The sequence below is a fragment of the Myotis davidii genome, unplaced genomic scaffold, assembly GCF_000327345.1.
Source record: "Myotis davidii unplaced genomic scaffold, ASM32734v1 scaffold133, whole genome shotgun sequence".
Classification (NCBI taxonomy): domain Eukaryota; kingdom Metazoa; phylum Chordata; class Mammalia; order Chiroptera; family Vespertilionidae; genus Myotis; species Myotis davidii.
Window position 1 is genome coordinate 3141919 of NW_006284732.1, and position 21968 is coordinate 3163886.

General features: G+C 34.9%; 1 protein-coding gene across 1 annotated transcript in view; it reads left to right on the forward strand.

Annotated features, from left to right (window-relative positions):
• The window catches only part of UGGT2 (UDP-glucose glycoprotein glucosyltransferase 2), a 159004-nt gene that overhangs the window by 105892 nt on the left and 31144 nt on the right, over positions 1–21968 (forward strand). The window contains exons 25-30 of the mRNA XM_015557528.1: positions 797–899; positions 3231–3310; positions 5612–5795; positions 9769–9927; positions 10312–10397; positions 17440–17524. Coding sequence (XP_015413014.1) covers positions 797–899; positions 3231–3310; positions 5612–5795; positions 9769–9927; positions 10312–10397; positions 17440–17524 — 697 coding nt within the window. The remainder of the gene's footprint in view (positions 1–796; positions 900–3230; positions 3311–5611; positions 5796–9768; positions 9928–10311; positions 10398–17439; positions 17525–21968) is intronic.

Genomic DNA, 21968 nt, shown 5'->3' on the forward strand with positions numbered 1-21968 from the left:
CTGTGCTTCCTGGACTTGTAAGTCTATTTCTTTCACCAGGTAGGGGAAGTTTTCTGTGATTATTTCTTCAAATAGGTTTTCAATATCTTGCTCTCTCTCTTCTTCTGGAACCCCTATAATTTGGATTTTGGTACACTTGAAGCTGTCCCAGAGGCTCCTTACGCTACCTTCTTATTTTTGGATTCTTTTTTCATTTTGTAACATTAACTTTTAAAGATTAGTTCATATTCTAATTTAGAACTTAGATCAATGAAAGGCAAAATGGAGAGGACAGAAGGGAGGAGGTACGGAGAGTATGATGGGTAAAAATAACATATGATAAATCTGGGGGAGGAAGTTCTCCTGAACTTTTTGTTATAATATGTTGGGGTTTTTTAAATACTAAATTTTAATAAAAGTGCTTAATAGTTAATGTTATTCTCAAATCTGCGAAAGTATGTTCAACTAACAAAAAAAGCATTTTGGTTTTATTTTTATATCCTGTGATCCAGGAGAATTTGGGGGGCTTAAAATGATCAGTTTTCACTCTAACAGTATTGTCCTTTGAAGAGTTTTTAAAACTCCTCATTCATAAAAGCTTACTTTCATTTTTTCTAATTCTTTGCAGTTTTCTAACTTGCTAACACAAACATTAGCGTTTTACATTTGCATTTTCTTCTGTGAAACAACCAGGATTTTTAAAATCTAGTTAGACAGAAAGAAATTTATAACAATGTAGATAGCTTAGATTAAGGTTAATTGGCAGTGGAATACATTTAACTGATCATCATTTACCTTTTATGTTTTGTTTTCCTAGCATTATAAGGATCAATCCTCAAGAGAATGATATGTTCTTTGATGTTATTGCTATTGTTGATCCATTGACAAGAGAAGGACAGATGATGGCACAGTTATTGATTGTAAGATATCGTTTTTGTTATACATTTACATATATTTACCATATTACATAGTATTTTTTAAAATTATATAATTAATCTTTTTAAGTCTGTTTTCAGCTATAATTAAATATTTGTGCTCTTGAATAGAATCACATTTTAACACAACATTTTAAATAGGTTGTCTTATTTAAATGTATAAAATGCAATGATAGAGCTGTATATGGGGTATTATGGCAGTACCAAAGTTAGGTGTCGCTCTGGACTTAATTGTTGAAACCTCCCCCCCCAACCCCCCTCCCCCCACAAAAAAAATTCAGGTGTTGAAGCCCTAACCCACAATGTGACTGTATTTTGAAATAGGGCCTTAGAGGCAGTTGAGGTTAAATGAGGTCTTATAGTCTGGGCCCTAATATACTAGGATTGATAGCCTCATAAGAAGAGATCTCTTTCTCCTCACTGGTGAAAAGAGTCCATGTGAGCATAATGCAACATGGCAGCAGCCTATAAGCCAGGAAGAAAGCTCTCACCACAAACCACACTGGCCAGCACCTTGCTCTAAAATAAATACCTGCTGTTAGGCCACCCAGTGTGTGGTATTTTCTTATGGCAGCCGAGCTAACTTCCTATCTTCAAGTGTGAAGATTGGCTTCTGAAGAAGCTGATGCCTAAGCTTAATTAGGTGAAGCTTAAAGTATAGTAACATTACCAAACAGGTGATGCTAAGGGAAGAGGGAATGTGAAGATTGTATTCAGTAAGTTTGGCCACTGTAACAGTACCTCAGGACTGAATTTTAATTCTCTCATCTCACAGTCCAAGTATAAGCCACTTAAGTTGCTAAGGCAGCTCCATAGTCGAGGCACATCCTGACTGGTTTTTCAGTCGTCTTCATGAAGCAGCTTCTATCTAGAAGTCTAAAGTGAAGTTCCTAACATCATCTCTGTATTTCTGCCAGCAGGAGGGGAGAATACGGACACAACCCCAAAGTTGGCCGTATTCCATCCAGTCACATTTCACTGACCAGAATGCAGGCAGCCGTCTCTGCATACACCTATTCAAAAGGGAGGGTGGGGACTCTGCATCCATCTGAAATTCTTTCACTAAGGAAGTAGGGGGTAGTGAACAATAGGAGACCACTAGCAGACTCTGAAAGGACATTATAGGCTTATCATTTGAACAATTTTAAGGTTCAGATTTTGATTCAGGTTTCAGTAAATTTCAATAAAGTAGTTCCATTGTCAGGCTATTTTTTTTCTTGGGATGTTCAGAATTTTGGGGGACTCCTATGTAAAATTACTCAATGCTTTTTTTAAAAGACACATTGAAAAGAATTATTGGAAGTGGAAACACATTGAAAAGAATTATTGGAAGTGGAAACTATTTGTCCTTTAACAGTTGGCTTCACTTTTGGAGATAGGCAAAAGTAATTCGATATTAAGTCTGTTGAAAGATGTAAGTGATAAAGCTGGGTCATACAGGTGTATAGTCTATTGAAACTTAAAAATGCAATTTCTCTCAGAAATTAGTTTGCCCTAACAAACCTGCATTCTTTCTATTCCATATATCTGTTTTTTTTCTTCTCTCTTTAACTTCATTCTTTGTTTTCTACAGTCTTTCAAATTTTCACTGACTATTGCCTATCTAGAGGTGGTAACTGTCAAGATTAATAATTCTCCTACTTCTATGCTCCAGGGAAATGAAAAGAAAGTATTTCATCTGTATGTAGCCAAGAACTACCTACATCTCTTATAATGTAGTTGAAATAACAAAGGCTCAGGACCCCCATCATTGTTGTAAGGCCACCACTTTGTATTACAGGTCTAGATATTTATAATTAGTTACTTGTTCTTTAGTACTAAGGAAATTCAGATACCATGAAAGAAAGTCATGTTTGGCACAAGGTAGGCAGCATAACCCTTAGGCCAGCAGTTCTCAACCTGTGGGTCGCGACCCCTTTGACAGTCGGGTCGCCTAAGACCATCCTGCATATCAGATATTTACATTACGATTCGTAACAGTAGCAACACTGCAGTTATGAAGTAGCAACGAAAATAATTTTATGGTTGGGTCACAACATGAGTAACTGTATTTAAAGGGCCAGAAGGTTGAGAACCACTGCCTTAGGCACTGAAATCAGTGGTTTAGACCTCTACTGTGATTTACTGTGTGGTCGTAGGCAAATTACTATATATCCCTGTGCCTCAACTACAAAATTAGTTCCCTCTGAAGGATGTTCTGGGAGTAGTGAGATAATGAATATGAAGTGTTAATGTAGTGCTTGGGACATAGTAAATGCTCAATCAATGTTAGTTATTAATACTAATTTATCAAATATGGGATTTTTTTTCTAACAGGTACTTGGAAAGATTATCAACATGAAGTTAAAGTTGTTCATGAACTGTAGGGATAAGCTTTCAGAAGCCCCTTTAAAGAGGTGAGTCTAAGCGAACATAATTTCATTTCAAAAGATTTGAAAAGACTAAAATGAAAAAAGGATCATAATTACTGAACTTGTTTTATTTGTTTTGTTTTGTACCTGTTTTATTTTTCTTCACAGGATGGTTAATTGCAAAAGATCAGAAGATCAGACATAATTTATTAACTTTAAATGATATAATTAACCTAACCAGTAAAATTGAACCAATCTAATTGCAGAATTTACAGTCTAATTGCAGATTTATGTTTATCCATGGGTATTTTTGAAAATGTGATTTAGAGATACCTATTTAGAAATAAGTAGGAAATAACAAGTGGGAAGTAGGTTGAGTTACACCATTTTTAGTTTACGTATACTTTCAGTACTTTGAGCTAAATTATCAAAATGATCTTTATTATAACATCATAATTATTATTTGGGGGTATTTAGGTGTAACTTGTTCCAAGTAATTTTTGAATGATACAGAAAAGGTTGTTTATTACATGCAAATATTTCTCATTAATACTGTACTGGTGGATAAAAATTCTGTACTCAGGAAGCTAATAGACTTCTCAGTTAGTGGCTAAAATAAGATGAAAGCATTTGTTCATATGTAGAAAGACATGATGAAATTAATTTGAAATACAAAAGATAAATGAGAATTATGAAAACTGAGCATATTCACAGAACTATGAGTTAGAGTCTTATTTACTCAGTAGCATATATCAAGAAAAGTAGTGAAATTCCCAGCTCTTTACTTTTAGAGTCAATAGTGTCTCATCCTTCTCAGAGATGATGGAGGTCATGGGCAGGAATACCCTCCTGCACCATGGCCTCCCTGTGTGGTGGGGAAAGAATGTGCTCTCTCTCCTCTGGTTAAATACTCCCTCTCTGTTTTGATCCCTGCTTTCCCATTTGTTCGGGATCCTTGCTTTATCACATAGTCCCTTGGTTTTGTATCTTTAACCTCTCTACTAGCCTTTTTCAGTCCAAAGAGTTACTCGGTTTCAAAAACACAAACTGCCCCCTTCACTTCCTCTCTAGAGTTCTGGCTTTTCCTCCCTTCTCCACTCTTTCTCAATCTCAGCTTCTTTGAAGAGTGGTCACACCCCCTCTTCATCTCTCATTCACTGTACCTCCCACTGCAGTTTGGCTTTTACTTCCTTTTATTTAATCACAAAGAAATTGCTATTTGCATTATCCACGGGATACTTTTAACTTGATGACATTTCTGCTGCATTTGACAGTAGCAAGCACTTGTTTTGTCCCTCTGCTTCATGACTGTCTCTCCCCCTCTCCTTTTCTGACTCTGCCTCCTGCAGTAAGCAGCTTCAGACCTGTCTGCCAGAGACCACCACCTCCTGGGATCCCCACTCTGTAGATTCTCCTTGAGAGTGGACCGCACCAAATGATTTGCTTCTAACAAGCCGAATATGGCGAAAGGGATGAAATGTGCCTTCTGCAATTAGGTTGTACAAGACTGACTTTTGTCCTGCTGGCATTCTCTCTTGTTCTTGTGTGCTTCTCTGAGGAAGATGCTGAGATGACCTTGTGGAAGGAACTGAGGGCAGTCTCCAGCCAACCGCTAGTGAGACACTGCAGCCCTCATTCCAGTGGTTTTGAAGGACCGCCGGAGCCTGGAGGTGGATCCTTCCCCCTTTAAGCCTTGAGATAACTACAGCATAGCTGACACCTTGATGCCAGTCCAAAATAGTGGAAGTCACTATTCTTAGTAATACAACTAATTTTTATTATGTGTGATATTGGGGGAAAAGGCCAAAATACATTAAGACTCTAAGTCTGTTAATAAGCAACTGCTTTCATCTTAATCCTGTTTGTTTTTAATTGAAATATTATAATTGGTTAACAGGGTTTCCGCTTGAATTTTACTTAGTTTCTGGTTATTGCTCTTCATATTATTAATGGTACTAAGAGCTAATATAATGACTGAAAAATAGACCATGGTCAAATTTGAAGAAGGATCAGTGAGTGAATACAGGTCACTAACTTCTAGAACCTTCATAAGTCAATATCTTAAAGGGATTTTAACCATGTTCATTAAGAAATAATTAACAAGGGTGTGTCTGTGTCTGTGAGTGTGTATACATACATACAATCTTATAAAAGGTATTAGTGTAAACAAAATAATTATCTACCACTTACAAGCATTTTCTCTTCTGAAATATAGTGTGATTTTAGTCTTTTTAAGGCTTTCTTGTCATATTTTTAAACCATTTTCAGTTTTAAAATATTTTAGCTAGAGGAAATCTCAATTTGGATCAAAGTATGTTGTTTTATTTTTTTATGTTCTATCAACAGTTTTTACCGATTTGTTCTGGAACCAGAACTGACATTAGTGACTAATGACCTTATTGAGCCAGTAGCAAAATTCTTGGATATCCCTGAATCACCCCTTCTAACCCTCAACATGATTACTCCTGAAGGCTGGCTGGTTGAAACAGTACACAGCAACTGTGACCTTGATAATATCCACTTAAAGGACGTAAGTTATCATGTAAACTTATATAGAGAAAGAGGAAAAAGATAAATTCTTATCAGCTACTAACTGTAGCAAGTGAGTGATCATACACTGGTTGCTCACCAAAATGTTTTTATGATTCTAGGTCCTGACCCAGTCTTCCCTTAGATATTTTAGTTTCCCTAACTTCCAAATGCTGCCTCAGTGGTTTTCTGGGTTTCTAGTTGTTTTCACCGTGTTGATTGCTTTAGACTCCTGGTACACAAATGCTGTTCTAAGATGAGGAATGTAGCAAATACGGAGATGGAAGCAGGACAACATAGGACAGGACAATACCACTATGTCCCTATTTTGCCTTTCGGGTTTTGTTTTTATTTTTATTTTATTTTATATTTTTAATAAAATATGTTCTCAGAAAAGAAGGGGGAGAGGGGAAGAGAGAGAGACAAAAGAGAGAGAGAAATGTTAACAGGTTGCCTTCCATATGCACCCCTACTGGGGATCAAACCTACAACCTGGGTTGTGCCCTGACTGGGAATTGAGCCACACTGACCAGGGTCAGGTTTTGTGTTTAACTCAGAAAGGAAGTTTTATCTGAAACCCTTTTTGCCCCACAGATCATAGCTAGAGAAGGCAGTGCTAATGAGATAAGAGTAAAAAGCAGGGAAGAAAGTCCCTCATGTACTGCAGGCTGTGTGCATTGCTTCCTATCACCGTTAGTGTGATCCTTGTCTAGTAAGTGACCAGACTTCTTTTCCCTTCCTGTTGTCGTTTAGCCCACAGCACACAAAAAGTGAGAAGACTGTTTAAAAAAAACACTGAGTCTTTCAAACATTCCATTCAAAATGGGAAAAGGATTCAGACACTAAAAAAGCAGAAACATTCAGGGGAGTTTACATAGAGAACAGGTATCCAGAAACTGGAGAGAAAATACGTCTTTCTGATTATCCTCTTGCCTGGTTCTGCATACCTCCGACCTGTTTCCAACAGCTCCTTAGAATGTAGCCATTGCCCTGACCTAGGCATAAACATTCAACCTCTTATAATTTGGTTATGATTGTCCATCAGATTTACTGCTCATGCTTCTTGTGTGTTGCCCTTTGCCTAAAGATTTTCCTTTGGGCAAATTTCTTCTGATCCACTCATGAATAGATTTGGTGGGAACCTAAGTTACTTCCCTGGAACATGTATTCACCAATACCCCCAACTTTACCCACCCAGAGAAGAACCTGAACTCAGTCACAGCAATCATCTGAAGTCAGTCCTTCAAATCTAGGGGAAGAATTGAAGGACAGGAAAATAGTGAAATTCATGAGGTAAAACTGAGAAATGAGCTTGGCAAGAAGTAAAAAATAAAAAAATTCATATAAGGCTTTTATTATGCTTTCAATTCTCAATAATAGGAACTAATTTAACTTAAATCACCTTTATGCAATTATTAGGAAACTTAAGATAGTCACTAAGAAACCTCTTTGAAAACAAATTGGCTGTTTTTGATGTTAGAGTTTTTAATAAGTCAAAAGAATTGTTATCTGTTATACAAATATATAGAGATAAGAGACATTTTCACATTAATATCCTATATAGTAAAAGGCTAATATGCAAATTGTCCCCTTGGGAGTTCGACCAACCGAGAGTTCGACCACTCACTATGACATGCTCTGACCAGCTGACCACCAGGAAGCGGCATGGGATGAAGGAAGGCCCCGGATGGCAGCTGGCAGCCGGGGGAAGGGAGGCCCTGGCTGGCAGCCGCTAAGGACCCTACCCATGCATGAATTTCATGCACTGGGCCTCTAATATATTATAAATAGAAAATACTATTAGTCACAGACTGATAGAATATATTTGGACTTTGCCCTAATGTTTAATTCATACTGAAAAAAAGGCCCAGCCATCATGGCTCAGTGGTTGAGCATCAACCTAATGGTTCTATTTCAGGTCAGGGCACATACCCAGGTTGCGGGCTCAATCCCCAGTGTGGGGCATGCAATAGAGGTAGCCGATTAATGATTCTCTCTGATCATTGATGTTTCTATCTCTCTCTCCCTCTCCCTTCATCTCTGAAATCAATTAAAATACATTTTTTAAAAAGCTTTCCTTAGTGATCACTTTGGGTCACAGTTTTCTTCTCTTCAAAATGAAGAGTTGAACTAGATGATCTCTACAATATTCTCAAAGTCTGAGACTATCCCATGAAAATCTTTCCATACAGACTAAATGAATGCTGTAAGAGCTGTGGACACAGGTTAATAAAGTATATGAAGTTCATCACTTAGAATAGTAATGAGTCAACCACTAATTCAGAACCCAACTAAGGCCCAGCCAGTGTGGCTCAGTGGTTGAGCATCATCGACCCAAGAACCAAGAAGTCACGGTTTAATTCCCACTCAAGGCTCGATCTCCAGTGGGGGGCTTACAGGAGGCAGCCAATCAGTGATGTTTCTCTCTCGTTGTTTCTATCTATCCCTCTCCTTCCTCTCTCTCTAAAAATCAATTTTAAAAATTTTTTTAAAAAGAACTCAACTAAGCCTGGCCCAGTGTGGCTCAGTGGTTTGAGTTTCAGCTTATAAATTAGGAGGTCATAGTTTGATTCCCACTCAGGGCTCATGCCTGGGGTTGCAGGCTCATCCCCATCAGGGGTCGTGCAGGAGGCAACCAATCAATAATTCTCTCTCATTGATGTTTCTGTCTCTCCCTCTCACTACCTCTCTGAAATTAATAAAATATTTAAAAAATAATAATTTAAAAAATACTAATAATAATAATTAAAAGAACCCAACTAAGGTTTTTGAAACAAATACTGTTTTCAAATAAGTCACTTATTCCTTGTTCTTAAAAACAATAAAATTATAAGTGCTGGATTCAAGAAAGAAATGTTGTACACAAGTACTATAATTATTTTCTGTGGTAATTATAGGCAAAGAAAAATGTGATAGAGAATATTTTCAAATACTCCGTATCCTAAACACAGTGTTGAAAAATTCATATTGTGAAATAAATATAAATGCATCAGAGTCTTATCTGCTCCACAAAATTGCTAAACTATATAAAAATCACCATTTTATTTTCATGCTTGGATATTTTTTCATTTGAAGTAGAGAAAAAGCTTTGGTCCTACAATATTTATTGTAGCATTTGCAATAGAGGAAAATCTGGAAATAATTGGAATGACCAGCACTTTATAGAAACAGGGATATGTTCCTAGAAAACTATCTATAATAATAAAAGCATAATATTCTAATTAGACCGGACATCCTTCCGGACGAAGCCATGGTGGTGGAGGCCGAGGCAGAGGTCATCGGCCGCCGCGGTGGCAGGGGCCAGAGCAGCCACTGTGGCAGCGGGGGCTGAGCCCTTTGCACGAATTTCGTGCATCGGGCCTCTAGTGTTTCATGAAAAAGCAGGTTTCACTTTCTTAGGAAAAGTTTATGAAAAAAGAAATACAAAATCAATGATTGACGTGTTTATAAATGTTTAGTCTGTATGTGATTTCTACTTTTTTCTCTTTTCCACTTGCTTATATTTGCTAAATTTTCTTTTTGAACATGTTATTTTTAGTGCAAAACAATTAAACATTAATATTTTTAAGTTACAAGAAAGACAAAAAATGGTGATAAGTTGGCTTTCTTGCCAGGTCTTGAGAGGGAGCTCTAGGGCAAGAGCAAGCAACAAAGCAGATCCTTTAAGGAGTTTTCCATGGAAATCTGTCTGGAAGGGATTTTTGAATGCTACAACTCTACGACATCCCTCCTGCTTGTGATATAGGCACATATATCATGAGGCTGGAGTAGAGCTGATACCATGGGAAAGGAAGAAAATTTATCATGAGCTTTGGTTTTCAAGAAATTGGTTCAACTGTTAAGTTCACCCATGTAAAAGAAAGACTTGAAGTTGCCCACCCAAGATTCATTGGCTAATATTAAAAGAATCTCATTTAATTATTACAATATTTATATTAGGGGCATTACATATTTTTGGCATGTTTCCTCCACAGATTGAGAGAACTGTTATAGCAGAATATGAACTAGAGTACCTACTACTTGAAGGACATTGCTTTGATAGAACAACAGAACAACCTCCTCGAGGTCTGCAGTTTACACTCGGCACAAAAAGTCAACCTGTTGCAGTTGATACAATAGTGATGGCCAATCTTGTAAGTTTTATAAAGACTTAATTGATGGTATTATAATTAGATGTTTGGGTAAAATTATTAAAATTAGATGTTTTGGTAAAATCCTCTGTTTTTCTAATAATAAGATAAAATAATTTTTATCCCACTGTTGCTGAACAGCTTCCAAAAAAATAAAATTGAAACATTGAATAAGGTAATTAAATAAAACAGAAATGAAGAGAATCATATTTTCAGAATGTGCATTTACAGGTTATTCCAAAATCTCCTTCCTTGGAATTCTTTTGTAGAATTCATTCACCCCACAGTTAATAAACACTTTCTTGGATGATTCATGTATAAACTTTCTTAAACAATTGTATCTGTGTTTAGTCATATAACTATGATCATATTTTTCTTGCTTAAAAGGGATATTTTCAATTAAAAGCAAACCCAGGTGCTTGGATACTGAAATTACGCCAAGGAAAATCTGAAGATATCTATCAAATAGTTGGGTGAGTTATATAAACCACTTTTACATTTTTATATGTAATAAGTTTTTAGTGTGATATAACCAAGATCATCAAAACAACTAAAATGTTCACAAGTACCATCACTATAAAACAACAACAACAAAAACCTGGCATTTGTTCCCAATTTTTGTTTGTTTTATTTCAAAAAATATAAAAGGTAGGCCTAATGTGTATATCTTGTTCTTTATTCTATCTCCTTTACTTAACTGTTTTCTATACACTTTTTTGTGTCTTAGCATAATTAATATATTTATCATAACAACAAAATGTGTGTTACAACTTAGCCATTATCCATGGATTATGTTCAATTTTTCATTTTAATAAATAATTGGTTACTTACATAGTAACTTACCTGCTTATCAGTGAGCATAGTATATAAAGCAGGAATTATCAAACTTTCTCTGTAGGAGCCAACAGAAAATATTTGGAGAAGATATACAGTTGTGAATACACAAAACACGGAATTAATAAAGCTGTTATAAAAATTATAATCTGCATGTCTTTTTCCATACGAGCAACTGTAAACATACTTTTGTCCAACCCTGTATTTATTGAGCACTATTATTATACCAAGAACTGTGCTCAACAAAGATAATATGGGAGTTAAGTTTATTATACTTTTTTTCACTGCTTTCCCCCTTTTCTTTATATTGTGCCTAACACATAGTATCATTCAACAAATATGCTTAATAATTTATGAATAGAGAGGACAGTTGGGATAAGTTTGTTTGACATTAGGAATGAGATAGTACCTCAAAATAGTTTTGAAGAATTATAGTAACTTACTGCTAGTCATACTACAGACAAAGCATTCCAGGAACAGGAAGAGGGTTCATATCTTTCATCTAAAACTCTTAGGGCTATATGTGTTTTAGAATTAGAATTTTTCAGATTTTAGAAAATTAATATAGTACACATCATATATTATGCAACATCAGGCAGTATCTAAGAGAACACTTCATTAAACAAACATTTATGTTGCAAAATGTATGAATATTTACATTAAAGAATATATAATGACTATAAAAAAAAATAAAAACAAGCCACAAACTGAGAGAAAAATCTCTGCGAAGCATACATCTGACAAAGAATTTATATATAGAATATATAGAGAACTATCAACAGTAAGAAAACAACCTGAAAAATATGCAGAAGACTTAAATAGACACTTCACCAAAGGAGGCATGGATAGCAAATAAGCACATGAAAAAGGTGCTAAACATCATTCGTTATTAGGAAAATGTACATTAAATTCACAATGAGATATTGCCACTCATCTATTAGAATGGTTAACTTTAAAAAGACTAACACTACCAGGTGCTGGTGAGGATATGAAGCAACAGGAACTCTCATACACTCTTAGTGGGAATGTAGAATAGTACAACCACTTTAGAACAGTTTGGCAGGACCTTAAAAATTTAAATGCACACTTAACCCATATGATCTAGGCCAGTGATGGCGAACCTATGACACGTGTGTCAGAGGTGACACGCGAACTTATTTTTTTGGTTGATTTTTCTTTGTTAAATGACATTTAAATATATAAAATAAATATCAAAAATATAAATCTTTGTTTTACTATGGTTGCAAATATCAAAAAATTTCTATATGAAACATGGCACCAGAGTTAAGTTAGGGTTTTTCAAAATGCTGACACACAGAGCTCAAAAGGTTCTCCATCACTGATCTAGGCATTGCACTCATAGATATTTACCTAAAACAAAAGGAAATATATGTTTATACAAAGACATACAATAATGTTCATAGCAGCTTTATTTTTAATTGCCAGACACTGAAAACAACTCAAAGGTTAACAAGTGAAGAAATAATCAAAATGTGGTACATCCATACAATGGAATACTACCCAGGAGTATAAAGGATGAACTATTGGTAATACAGTGAAATAGATGAATCTCAAAATAATTACACTGAGTTAAAGAAGTGTGGCAGAAAAAAAAAGCACATGCTGTATGATTTCTTTTATGTATTATAAACCATTAGGTAATACAAACTGTAGAAACAGAAATCAGATCACTGATTGCTCGGAGGGAATGGGGAAGACAGGTCAAAGCAGGGGAACATATTGGAGATAAATAGGAGAAGAAAACACAGATCCTAGCCTTCTACAACATTTCCCAGAGTGACAGTTAATACATTATAAGTACTGTAAAAGAGTGCTATGGTGGTACAGAAAATAAAGCAAATACACTCTAACATTTATACTGATCCTTGTAAAAACCATAGTTTCAAGATATAATTCCAAGAACTATTCTGTGCTTTGCTTCAACTTCATTGATCTTGTACTGCCAGAAACTCAGTGTTTCTAAAGCTGTCACTACTCTTTCACCATTGCTTTTTGCGAAGGGAAAGCCCTTTAGAATTGAATAAACTGTGATTCAAACCCCCTTTTTACCCCAGCTATCTGTACAACCGTGTCTGAGTTTCTTTACCACCTGGAGTCTTTCTTTCCTCATTACAAGAGGGAATAATCCTACCTACTTTGTGGAGTCTTGGTAAGGACTAAATGGGATAATCATCATAGAAATGCAGTGGCTCACATTGAGTGAATGTCCGTTTTCTCCCCCATTCATTCCTTATTATTTCACAAATTGAAATTACATATATTATTGTATATTATGTATATGTATGTTGTGTAATATATATACAATACCTATCTTACATAATGTGTATAATATATATTATGCAAAACTAGACACTATTTTGGGTTCTATTTTATCTTCTTTACCATTATTTGCTACTAGAGGCCGGTGCACAAAATTTGTGCACTCAGGGGGCGTCCCTCAGCCTGGCCTGTGCCCTCTCACTATCCAGGAGCCCTCAGGGGATGTCTAACTGATGACTTAGGCAGGAGTGGGACTAAGCCAGCAATTAGACATCCTTAACGCTGCTGTGGAGGCAGGGGAGGCTCCCACCACCGCCCACACTGACCACCAGGGTGCAGTTCCTGCATTGAGTGTTTGCCCCCTGGTGGTCAGTGTGCGTCATAGCAATGGGTCATCCCACTGTTTGGCTGTTTTGCATATTAGCCTTTTATTATATAGGATCATACATAACCTATAAATGGATCATTTAGGGAGAAAATCGCCCCTGGTGTCATTAAGTACCACTAATATATTAGTGATAAACTACTTTTTCTCCTTCACAGACAGCTTTTAGGAATAGAAATAATTTCAAATTTGTATTACTTATAAATAATAAAGCCATAAGCTTTTCTTAGTCATAATTTACTTAATTTTAAATGTGATTAATGTCACTAAATATCCAGAATGGAAAAAAAATAAATAATGCTACTCTGTAATAAAATTTATTTGAAATTAAAATATCAATAATGAAAAATAGGTCAATATAAAATATGACAAAAATGGGAAATCTGTTTATCCCAGTTTATGATGTCATTCTAATTGTTATTACATTTGGGAAAAATGTTCTTGAAATATGCCCAAAAGCTAGCTAAAATAATATTGGTATGAGTTTCTAAGTCCAGATTTTAAAACAATGGCTAACTAATTTGTTAATTGAAAATTTGACTTTCTGTTTGTTAGGCATAATCCTCACATGTGTACTCTTTATTTTTGTCCATCTTATTGTAATCTTTTACGGCAGGCTACCTACCCTGACTCAGTGTTGATTGTCATTTACCTTGAATACAAAAGTACTCAAAATTATTCTCTCCTAGAAAATAAAATCTTCAAAATTCTATTAAAATGAGATAAATGCTTCTTAGATTTCCCTAATTAAATTATAGAAAATATCATATACTGTACACATATCTGTGGCTTTCAATGTACAAAATTATTAGGGTAGACTTTTCACTTGAAATCTTCAATAATACCTATTGCCAAGTTATTGTTTGTACATAATTTTAGTTTGATAACCTGTGGAGTGAACTTCTCTTATGCTTACTATAGGATACAGAAGAGATTTCAAACACTTTACTTTCTTTACAGTTCCTTGAGCTGGTTCCTTTGTAAGCTAGTTTACACTCTCTGACCTGGCAGTGGTTATAGCTGTTTGTGGAGTACTTTTGTGGGCTCTGAGAAGGTCTCTATTGCTGTACCTTTGATCCCTTGATCTCTGTTGGCACATCTGTTCTAGCGGCTTCTCTAACAACTTCCAACCTCAGTATACCCACAGCCTATTTTTGTTGAAGTCTCTTTATATCTCCAGGTTGCCATATTGGCAGGATGCAAGACTACACCACAGTAATAAATAACAAAACAATCTCTGCCCTGCTTGGCCATGTCTGAAACATGGGAAATACTTACACATCACTTGCCCAGGAGTTCAGGCCAGTCTCAAAGGTGGCAGCACTCTACTGGTTAAAGCAATAAGTTCTGAAACGCCAGATTCTAGCCCATGGTCCATTTTAATTTTTCCAGACAGGAGCCAGACTTGTGTGTCTCCCAACTTCAAAAAAATTCATTGCAAAGTGCTTTCATTTTACAGCATCTATCTGACTAAGTTTAATATTAGAAGGCAATATTCCCCCATGAGGTGTAGTCTGCCAACAGCTTCCAGGGAAGGATTAAACACAGGGAAATGGATTGTTGACTGTAATAAGAAGGAGTGGAGGAGCAAGCCCTCCAGGAGAGCTAGCTTCCAGGAATGGATAACGGAACAAAGCCAAGGAACTGAGGAACTGACCAACCAGAAAGAGCTGCTACCTCTCCCAGGATTAGGAAAGTGAGGAAGCACCAAGCTGCTACTCAGAGGATGTCAACTGGTTCTTCATACCCAGAAAGCTAAGAGATTGCACACTTAAACAGTAATGTAGAAAACGTCTGTCTTCATGACTTTGCTTGCTCGAAGAAACCTAGCCAAGCATTTCCCCTACCTCACTTCTAAATTCCAAATCACAGGCAAATGTGTCTCTCTGTTTAGCAGAATCTAAACCAGAACCATAAAATAATCTAGGAACAAGAACAAAAAGAGTTTTAAGTTTTCTAGCTTCTACAGTATGTGCAAAAAGGTGGAATGGGTGTTGCCAACCATGTCATAATATGCACTATATTTCTACAAATCCTTTTTTCAGATCCTAACAGCCTAAAACTTTTGCTTTTCATAAATATTGATAATAGCATTTTAATTTTCCTTGGAGTATTTGAAACAAGCCTCATCATTATCTTTTACTATTTAGTGTTTTGAATAAGAAATGAGAGGCAGTGTGATTTACTTTACCTCTACAAAATTTGAATGATGTTTATATGTAGAATTCTAGGAAAAGTATGAATTTTTTTAAAATAATATTGCTACCTGACATGTCATATATCCTTTCATTTTTAACTAAATGGCTTTTACTGAGATACAATATTCTCAAGTCTCATTGAGAATATAAACTATTTGAATGCTCCCTCTTTTCCTGCTTTAATTTCTTTATCAATAAAATCCATTTTCCCTGAATGCTTAGCTTGTTCCTTTTGCTTAAGCTACTTACAGTCCTCACATATCCAGTGAAGTTTAGTTGCCTAGATTTACTACAGAGATCTGATAGTGCAGCCGTGCAGAGCCGAAATGCCTGGGCTGTTTGGATCTATGATCATTGTACCTTCCTTAAATGATGATTGTAACTATAGAGTGCTTGAAATAGTGCCTTACTGGAGTAAGTCTTCATCACTACTACTGCTGCCACTTGGTGGCAAGGAGGTAATTGCTTTAGATATTGTTTGAGTTTAGCTGCAGTGTTGTGCTTCCTGGCTCTACTCTAGTCTGAGGGGATGGCAGACTCAATGGCTGAAGTTGCTGATGCCCTTGAGTACTGTTTGGGACTGGAAGCTCTTAAAAGTTTTTATAAAATTTTGGCATTTCTACTACATAAATTGAGATACTTTCTATTTTCTAGTGGTAATTGCTGGGCAAGGCTATGCCTTGTGCAGTAGTTTAACCACCTCAGCTGGTGAATTGGGAATATGTGGGAGTCAAAGGTATGTCTTAGTCAACATACTAGTAGTGCTAGGAACCCACCCCCCAGGTTTTTATTTTAGAAAAAAAATGTTCAAGTGTATAAATCTGACTGAACTTAAAGTATCTACTAAATAATAATAAAATAAAGTCTCTACTAATTTGACATCTGATTGCTTTCCCTCTGACAAAATTTAATTTTATTATAAATGTTCTTACAGTAGCATTTTTCAGTACATAGTGAGTACAGTTTTCAAAGCATAATTATTGAGTATAGCTTTTGATTTCCTCAGTTTTGAAATTTAGACAGTGAATCTCATATAATAAAAGGCTAATATGCAAATAGACTGAACAGTGGAATGACCGGTCGCTATCACATGCACTGACAACCAGGGGGCAGACGCTCAATGCAGGGCTGGCCCCTGGTGGTCAGTGCAACTCCCACAGTGGGCATGCTGCTCAGCCAGAAGTTGGGCTCACAGGGAGCAGGCCCAAGCTGCCGGTCATCCCCTGAGGACTCCCGACTGAGAGAGGACGCAGGCTGGGCTGAGGGACCCTCCCCCACCCCCAGCCTCTAGTATAATATAAAATAGAAACATTCAAGTGATGTAGATGGACATCATAGGGATTTTCAGTCTTAGAGTTTAACAATACACTTCAAATTTTAGTATTTGAAAATGGCTGATAGATACTGAAAAGTTGTTAGACAGTATGGGATTCCTTTGATTATGATTTTTAAATAATGTAAAGTCTAAGAAATGTTTTATATTTTAATTATTGTTGAAAATATCACAGAGATATAAAAGATTTGATTTTTGTGATAATCTTGGTATACAACAGAAAAAATGAACAATAATTTGAGCTTTCTAGTGGTTAGGCAATATTAAATTTAGAGAGTTACTTTTATATTGTGTTAATTTGTACTAAGCTAATTGGACAGTTTTGGAAATTGTAATGTATTATAGCACATCTTAATTGACTATAGAAATATAAAATATATGTACACAAGTGGTTTTAAACTTGTATTATTGCAAAATGCATTTATTTCATGCTGTATGTCTTTTCATGAACTGATGATAGATATTTACATGTTTTCTACTTTTAGGCATGAAGGAACTGACTCTCAATCAGACCTAGGAGATGTCATTGTTGTATTAAACAGCTTCAAAAGCAAAATACTGGAAGTACAAGTATGTGAGGCAGAAGCTACTTATAGGCTTTGTTCTTAATATTAAATGTTATCTCTTGTTTTTCATTAATTGATTAATTTTTATTTTACAACTAATTTTTATAATTTTACTACCTAAAGTGTCATGTTGGAATTATGGTAATGAAAGGAAGGAAAGGATTAAATTCATAAAGGAAAGCAGAGAGCTTGAAGATAGAAAAAAATAATGATTTTTTTTTTAAGTTATGATGTGTCTACTATATCTACTGTATCTGTAGGCAGATAATGTTACAAATTAGGCCCTAGAGATGATATCAAGAACACAGGTCAAAAAACTAGCCCTGAAAAAAAAACACACAAAAAAAACATTTCTTTCAAAGAGAGAGGATGAGTTTTTAGTGATGGCAGGTTTGGGTTTTTTAGACCATCCCACCTACTTATAACTAGTAAAAATATTGGGTAAATGGTAATGAAAGGAAGGAAAGGATTAAATTCATAAAGGAAAGCAGAGAGCTTGAAGATAGAAAAAAATAATGATTTTTTTTTAAGTTATGATGTGTCTACTATATCTACTGTATCTGTAGGCAGATAATGTTACAAATTAGGCCCTAGAGATGATATCAAGAACACAGGTCAAAAAACTAGCCCTGAAAAAAACACACACACAAAAAAACATTTCTTTCAAAGAGAGAGGATGAGTTTTTAGTGATGTCAGGTTTGGGTTTTTTAGACCATCCCACCTACTTATAACTAGTAAAAATATTGGGTAACTATTTTTTTTTCCATCCTAAAAGCAATGAGGAGCTGACAATAATGAGATAATAAGGAAATACAAAGTTAAAGGGAAAATAAGAGCCTTAGTGAAGTAAGTAAGCATAGAAACTTCTCTTGTCCTGAGAAAGCTGTTACCCTGAGAATATTCATCCATCCTGGTACACTTGAACTATCATTTTGTTTTAATTTGAGGGTGATGGGAACAGAAATTAAAATTCTGGACCCACATAAATTGGGTAATCTATTAGAAGACACTCTTTACAATAAGCTGGCTATAGCTTCAGGTAAGTATTAACCATAGTAGATTATTCCACACAGTCTTTTAGCCCAAATTCACATCATCTAATAGTCCAGGGAACTCTGAGCCTTGAATTTGCACTGTAAAAGGTCAACATTGATTGATAAGGCCCTACAGATATCTAGCAGAAACATCTACATATCTCTGGAATAAGATTACCATATCCAAATACACAAGGGAAACCAGCAGAAGCAACAACAGAAAACAGATACACAAATACTCCATATATTAGAATTATTGATACAAACTCTGAAACAACTATGCTTATAATGTTTAAAGAAGTAAAAGACAAGCTTGAAAACAATTGCATGGAACAGGAAACTATAAAAAGTTCATGTCTGATTTTTTTTTTTTAGTAGAACCTCTAAAACTGAGCAATGCAATTACCAAAATTAAGAATTTAGTGGATGACTTTAATATGCCTGAAGAGAGAATTAAGTATCACAGATAAACAGGGATATTAATAGATAGATAGATAGATAGATAGATGATAGATAGATAGATAGATAGATATAGAGATAGATAGATAGATAGATATAGATATAGATATAGATATAGATATAGATATAGATATATGGCACAGAGCATAAAAGGTAGAGAATAGAGTGAGAAATGTGAGAGACAGGATTGCATTTACACCCAGCTATTACTATCTGTGTGATCTTGGACAGGTTGCTTAAACTATTGCTTTCTCATTTATAACATGGGATTAATTATAGCACATATCTCATGTGTCTTTTATAAGGATAAGATATTTTAGCTTTGTAAAGTGCTTTATGAGTGTTGAAAAATAAAATCAACTTAAATGGAGTTCCAGAAGTGAATGAAAGAAAGAATGAGGTACAGGTAATATTTGAAGCAATAATGGCTGAGAATTTTTATAAATTGAATGAAGAAACCAATTTGCATATTCAAGAAGTCATGTGATTCCCAAGGAAGATATTTAAAATAAAATCCACTCCTCTACTCTTGTGAATAAAACTGCAAAAAAATGAAGACAAAGAGAAATCTTGAAAGTAATCAGAACAAAAAAGAAAAATTACCTTCAAACAGCTATAGTATGACAGTTGATTTCTTGGGAGTAACAATGAAAGCCAGAAGATACTGGAATGATATTTAAAAGCCAACCTAAATGGAAAAAGGAATGCCAACCTAAAATAATTTACCCTAAAAAGATATCTTTCAAGAGGAAACATAAAACAAGGTATTTTCAGAAAAATTACAAACTGAATTTGCCATCAGCACACTCATACTAAAATTCTTTTTTTAATATGTTTTTATTAATTTCAGAGAGAGGATGGAAAGAGGGAGAGAGATATAGAAACATTAATGATGGGAGAGAATCATCCATCAGCTACTTCCTGTATGCCCTCTACTGGGAGTCAAGCCCACAGCCTGGGAATTAAATTGTGACCTCCTGGTTCATAGGTCAATTCTCAACCACTAAGCCACACTGGCCAGACCTAAAAGAAATTCTTAAAAGATGTACTTCATACAGGAAAAAAAAATTACCTCAGATGGAAGTTTGAATTTAAGAAAAGAATGGAGAAAAGAAAATGGTAAATATGTGGATTAGTCTATGAGCAATAATAAATGTCTTAAAGTATTTAAAAATATATAGAACTAAAAATCATAATAATATCACTTAAGCCTTAAGAAATAAGGTTATTTGCAATAAAATATAAAGTTTTTAATATTTATTAGGGTAAATGTAATGATTATTTTGAAACTTTAGGGCAAATACAATTTTTGTGATTTTTAAGGTAACCACTAAAAGAATAGAAACAAGGGGCGATGTCATAATAAAGAAGAAAAATAGAGTGAAACAAATTAATATAAAAGGATTAATGAAAGAGATAAAGTGAACATATGGGACACAGAGGAAGCACAAAATAGTCAGAATTTAAGACAATTATATTATATTAAATGTAAGTGGGCTAAATGTTCCAATTAAAAGATTGTCATATTGGATTTTTTTAAAATCCCAATTATATGTTATTTGCAGAAAGCACATCTAATACATAGGAATACAGCTTCAGGGTGAGGATGAAAATAAAATACAAGTATAGCAAAAGTATACTAGATCAATAATACCCTAACCAAAGCTTGTTTAGCTATACTAGTACCAGAGATATTAAACATTAAGACAAATAATATTACTAAAAATAAAAAATGTGTGTGTGTATATATATATTAGAATTACAAGAGAAATTGACAATTTTCTATCATATTTGAGATATTTTAACACACATCTCTTAGTACTTGATACTACAAGCAGACAAAAAAAATCAAGAGATACAGAAGATTTTGAACATTGTAATTATAAATTTTTACCTATGAACATATTTTGAACACAACACCTAATAACACAAATGAACAGTCTTTCAAACACAGAAAACATTTTAAAAATTAGCTTTACAAAAAAAATAGCTTTATATTTAGTTGACAAGCAGGTTTTAGCAGATTTCATAAGAATGAAATCAGAGTATGTCCTCTGTCTACAATGCAATAGAGTAGAAACCAATATTAGTGATAACTAAGAAATACCCATATGGTTAGAATCTGTACAGCCCAATAACAGGTTATCAAAGCTCTCACCTTTATATATTGCCTAGATTTTAAACTGTAGTTTGCATCCCATATCATAATCTATTCCTAATCACCTGTGTTCTTTATCCTGTGATCAGTTACACATGTTGCTCACACTCATCTTTGATACTCTTCTCTGATCTTCCACTTTCTTTTTCAATAATAACTTACAGTCTTTCTTTGAATACATTTCCTTCTGGCCATTCCAGATGAAAACCCATAAAACCCAGACCAGCTGCTTAAGATACTGACTTAGCTCAAGCCCTTTAAGACCAGCATTTCAGCTAGTTTTATCCTAGCCCTACAAACAGGAGAGAAAATTTATTTGGTGTGAGGGTGGGAAGTACAGTTTCATCTTTGACCATGAAAAATTGTTTAAGTTTTCTTTTTTTTTATCTGAATTTTGCACTCTGTTTATTGGTTGTAATTTGACCTGTTGGCCCATAGTAGAGAGCAAATCTAATTCTTTCACCATAGCCATCAAATCTTTGAGGGTTAACCATTCTATAGCCTAGCCATCTACTTGTTTTTTAGTAGTACAGTTTTATTCCCTCACCATCAATCTCTCAGTATTACACAAAAAGACAGAAAAAAAAGGAAGGACAAAAGATAAGCAGCATTGAGGATTAGCCCATGAACTTCAGTTGCCCACTAGTAGAAATTCCAGAAAGAAGAAAAAGAGAAAATGGAGGAGGGAAAGTATCCCACAGATAAAGAGATTAAAATGTGTCAAAATGGTCCACAAACTAGGATGAATGAAAAATGTTCCTCCAGACATAGAAAGGGAATGGACTGACTATTCTTG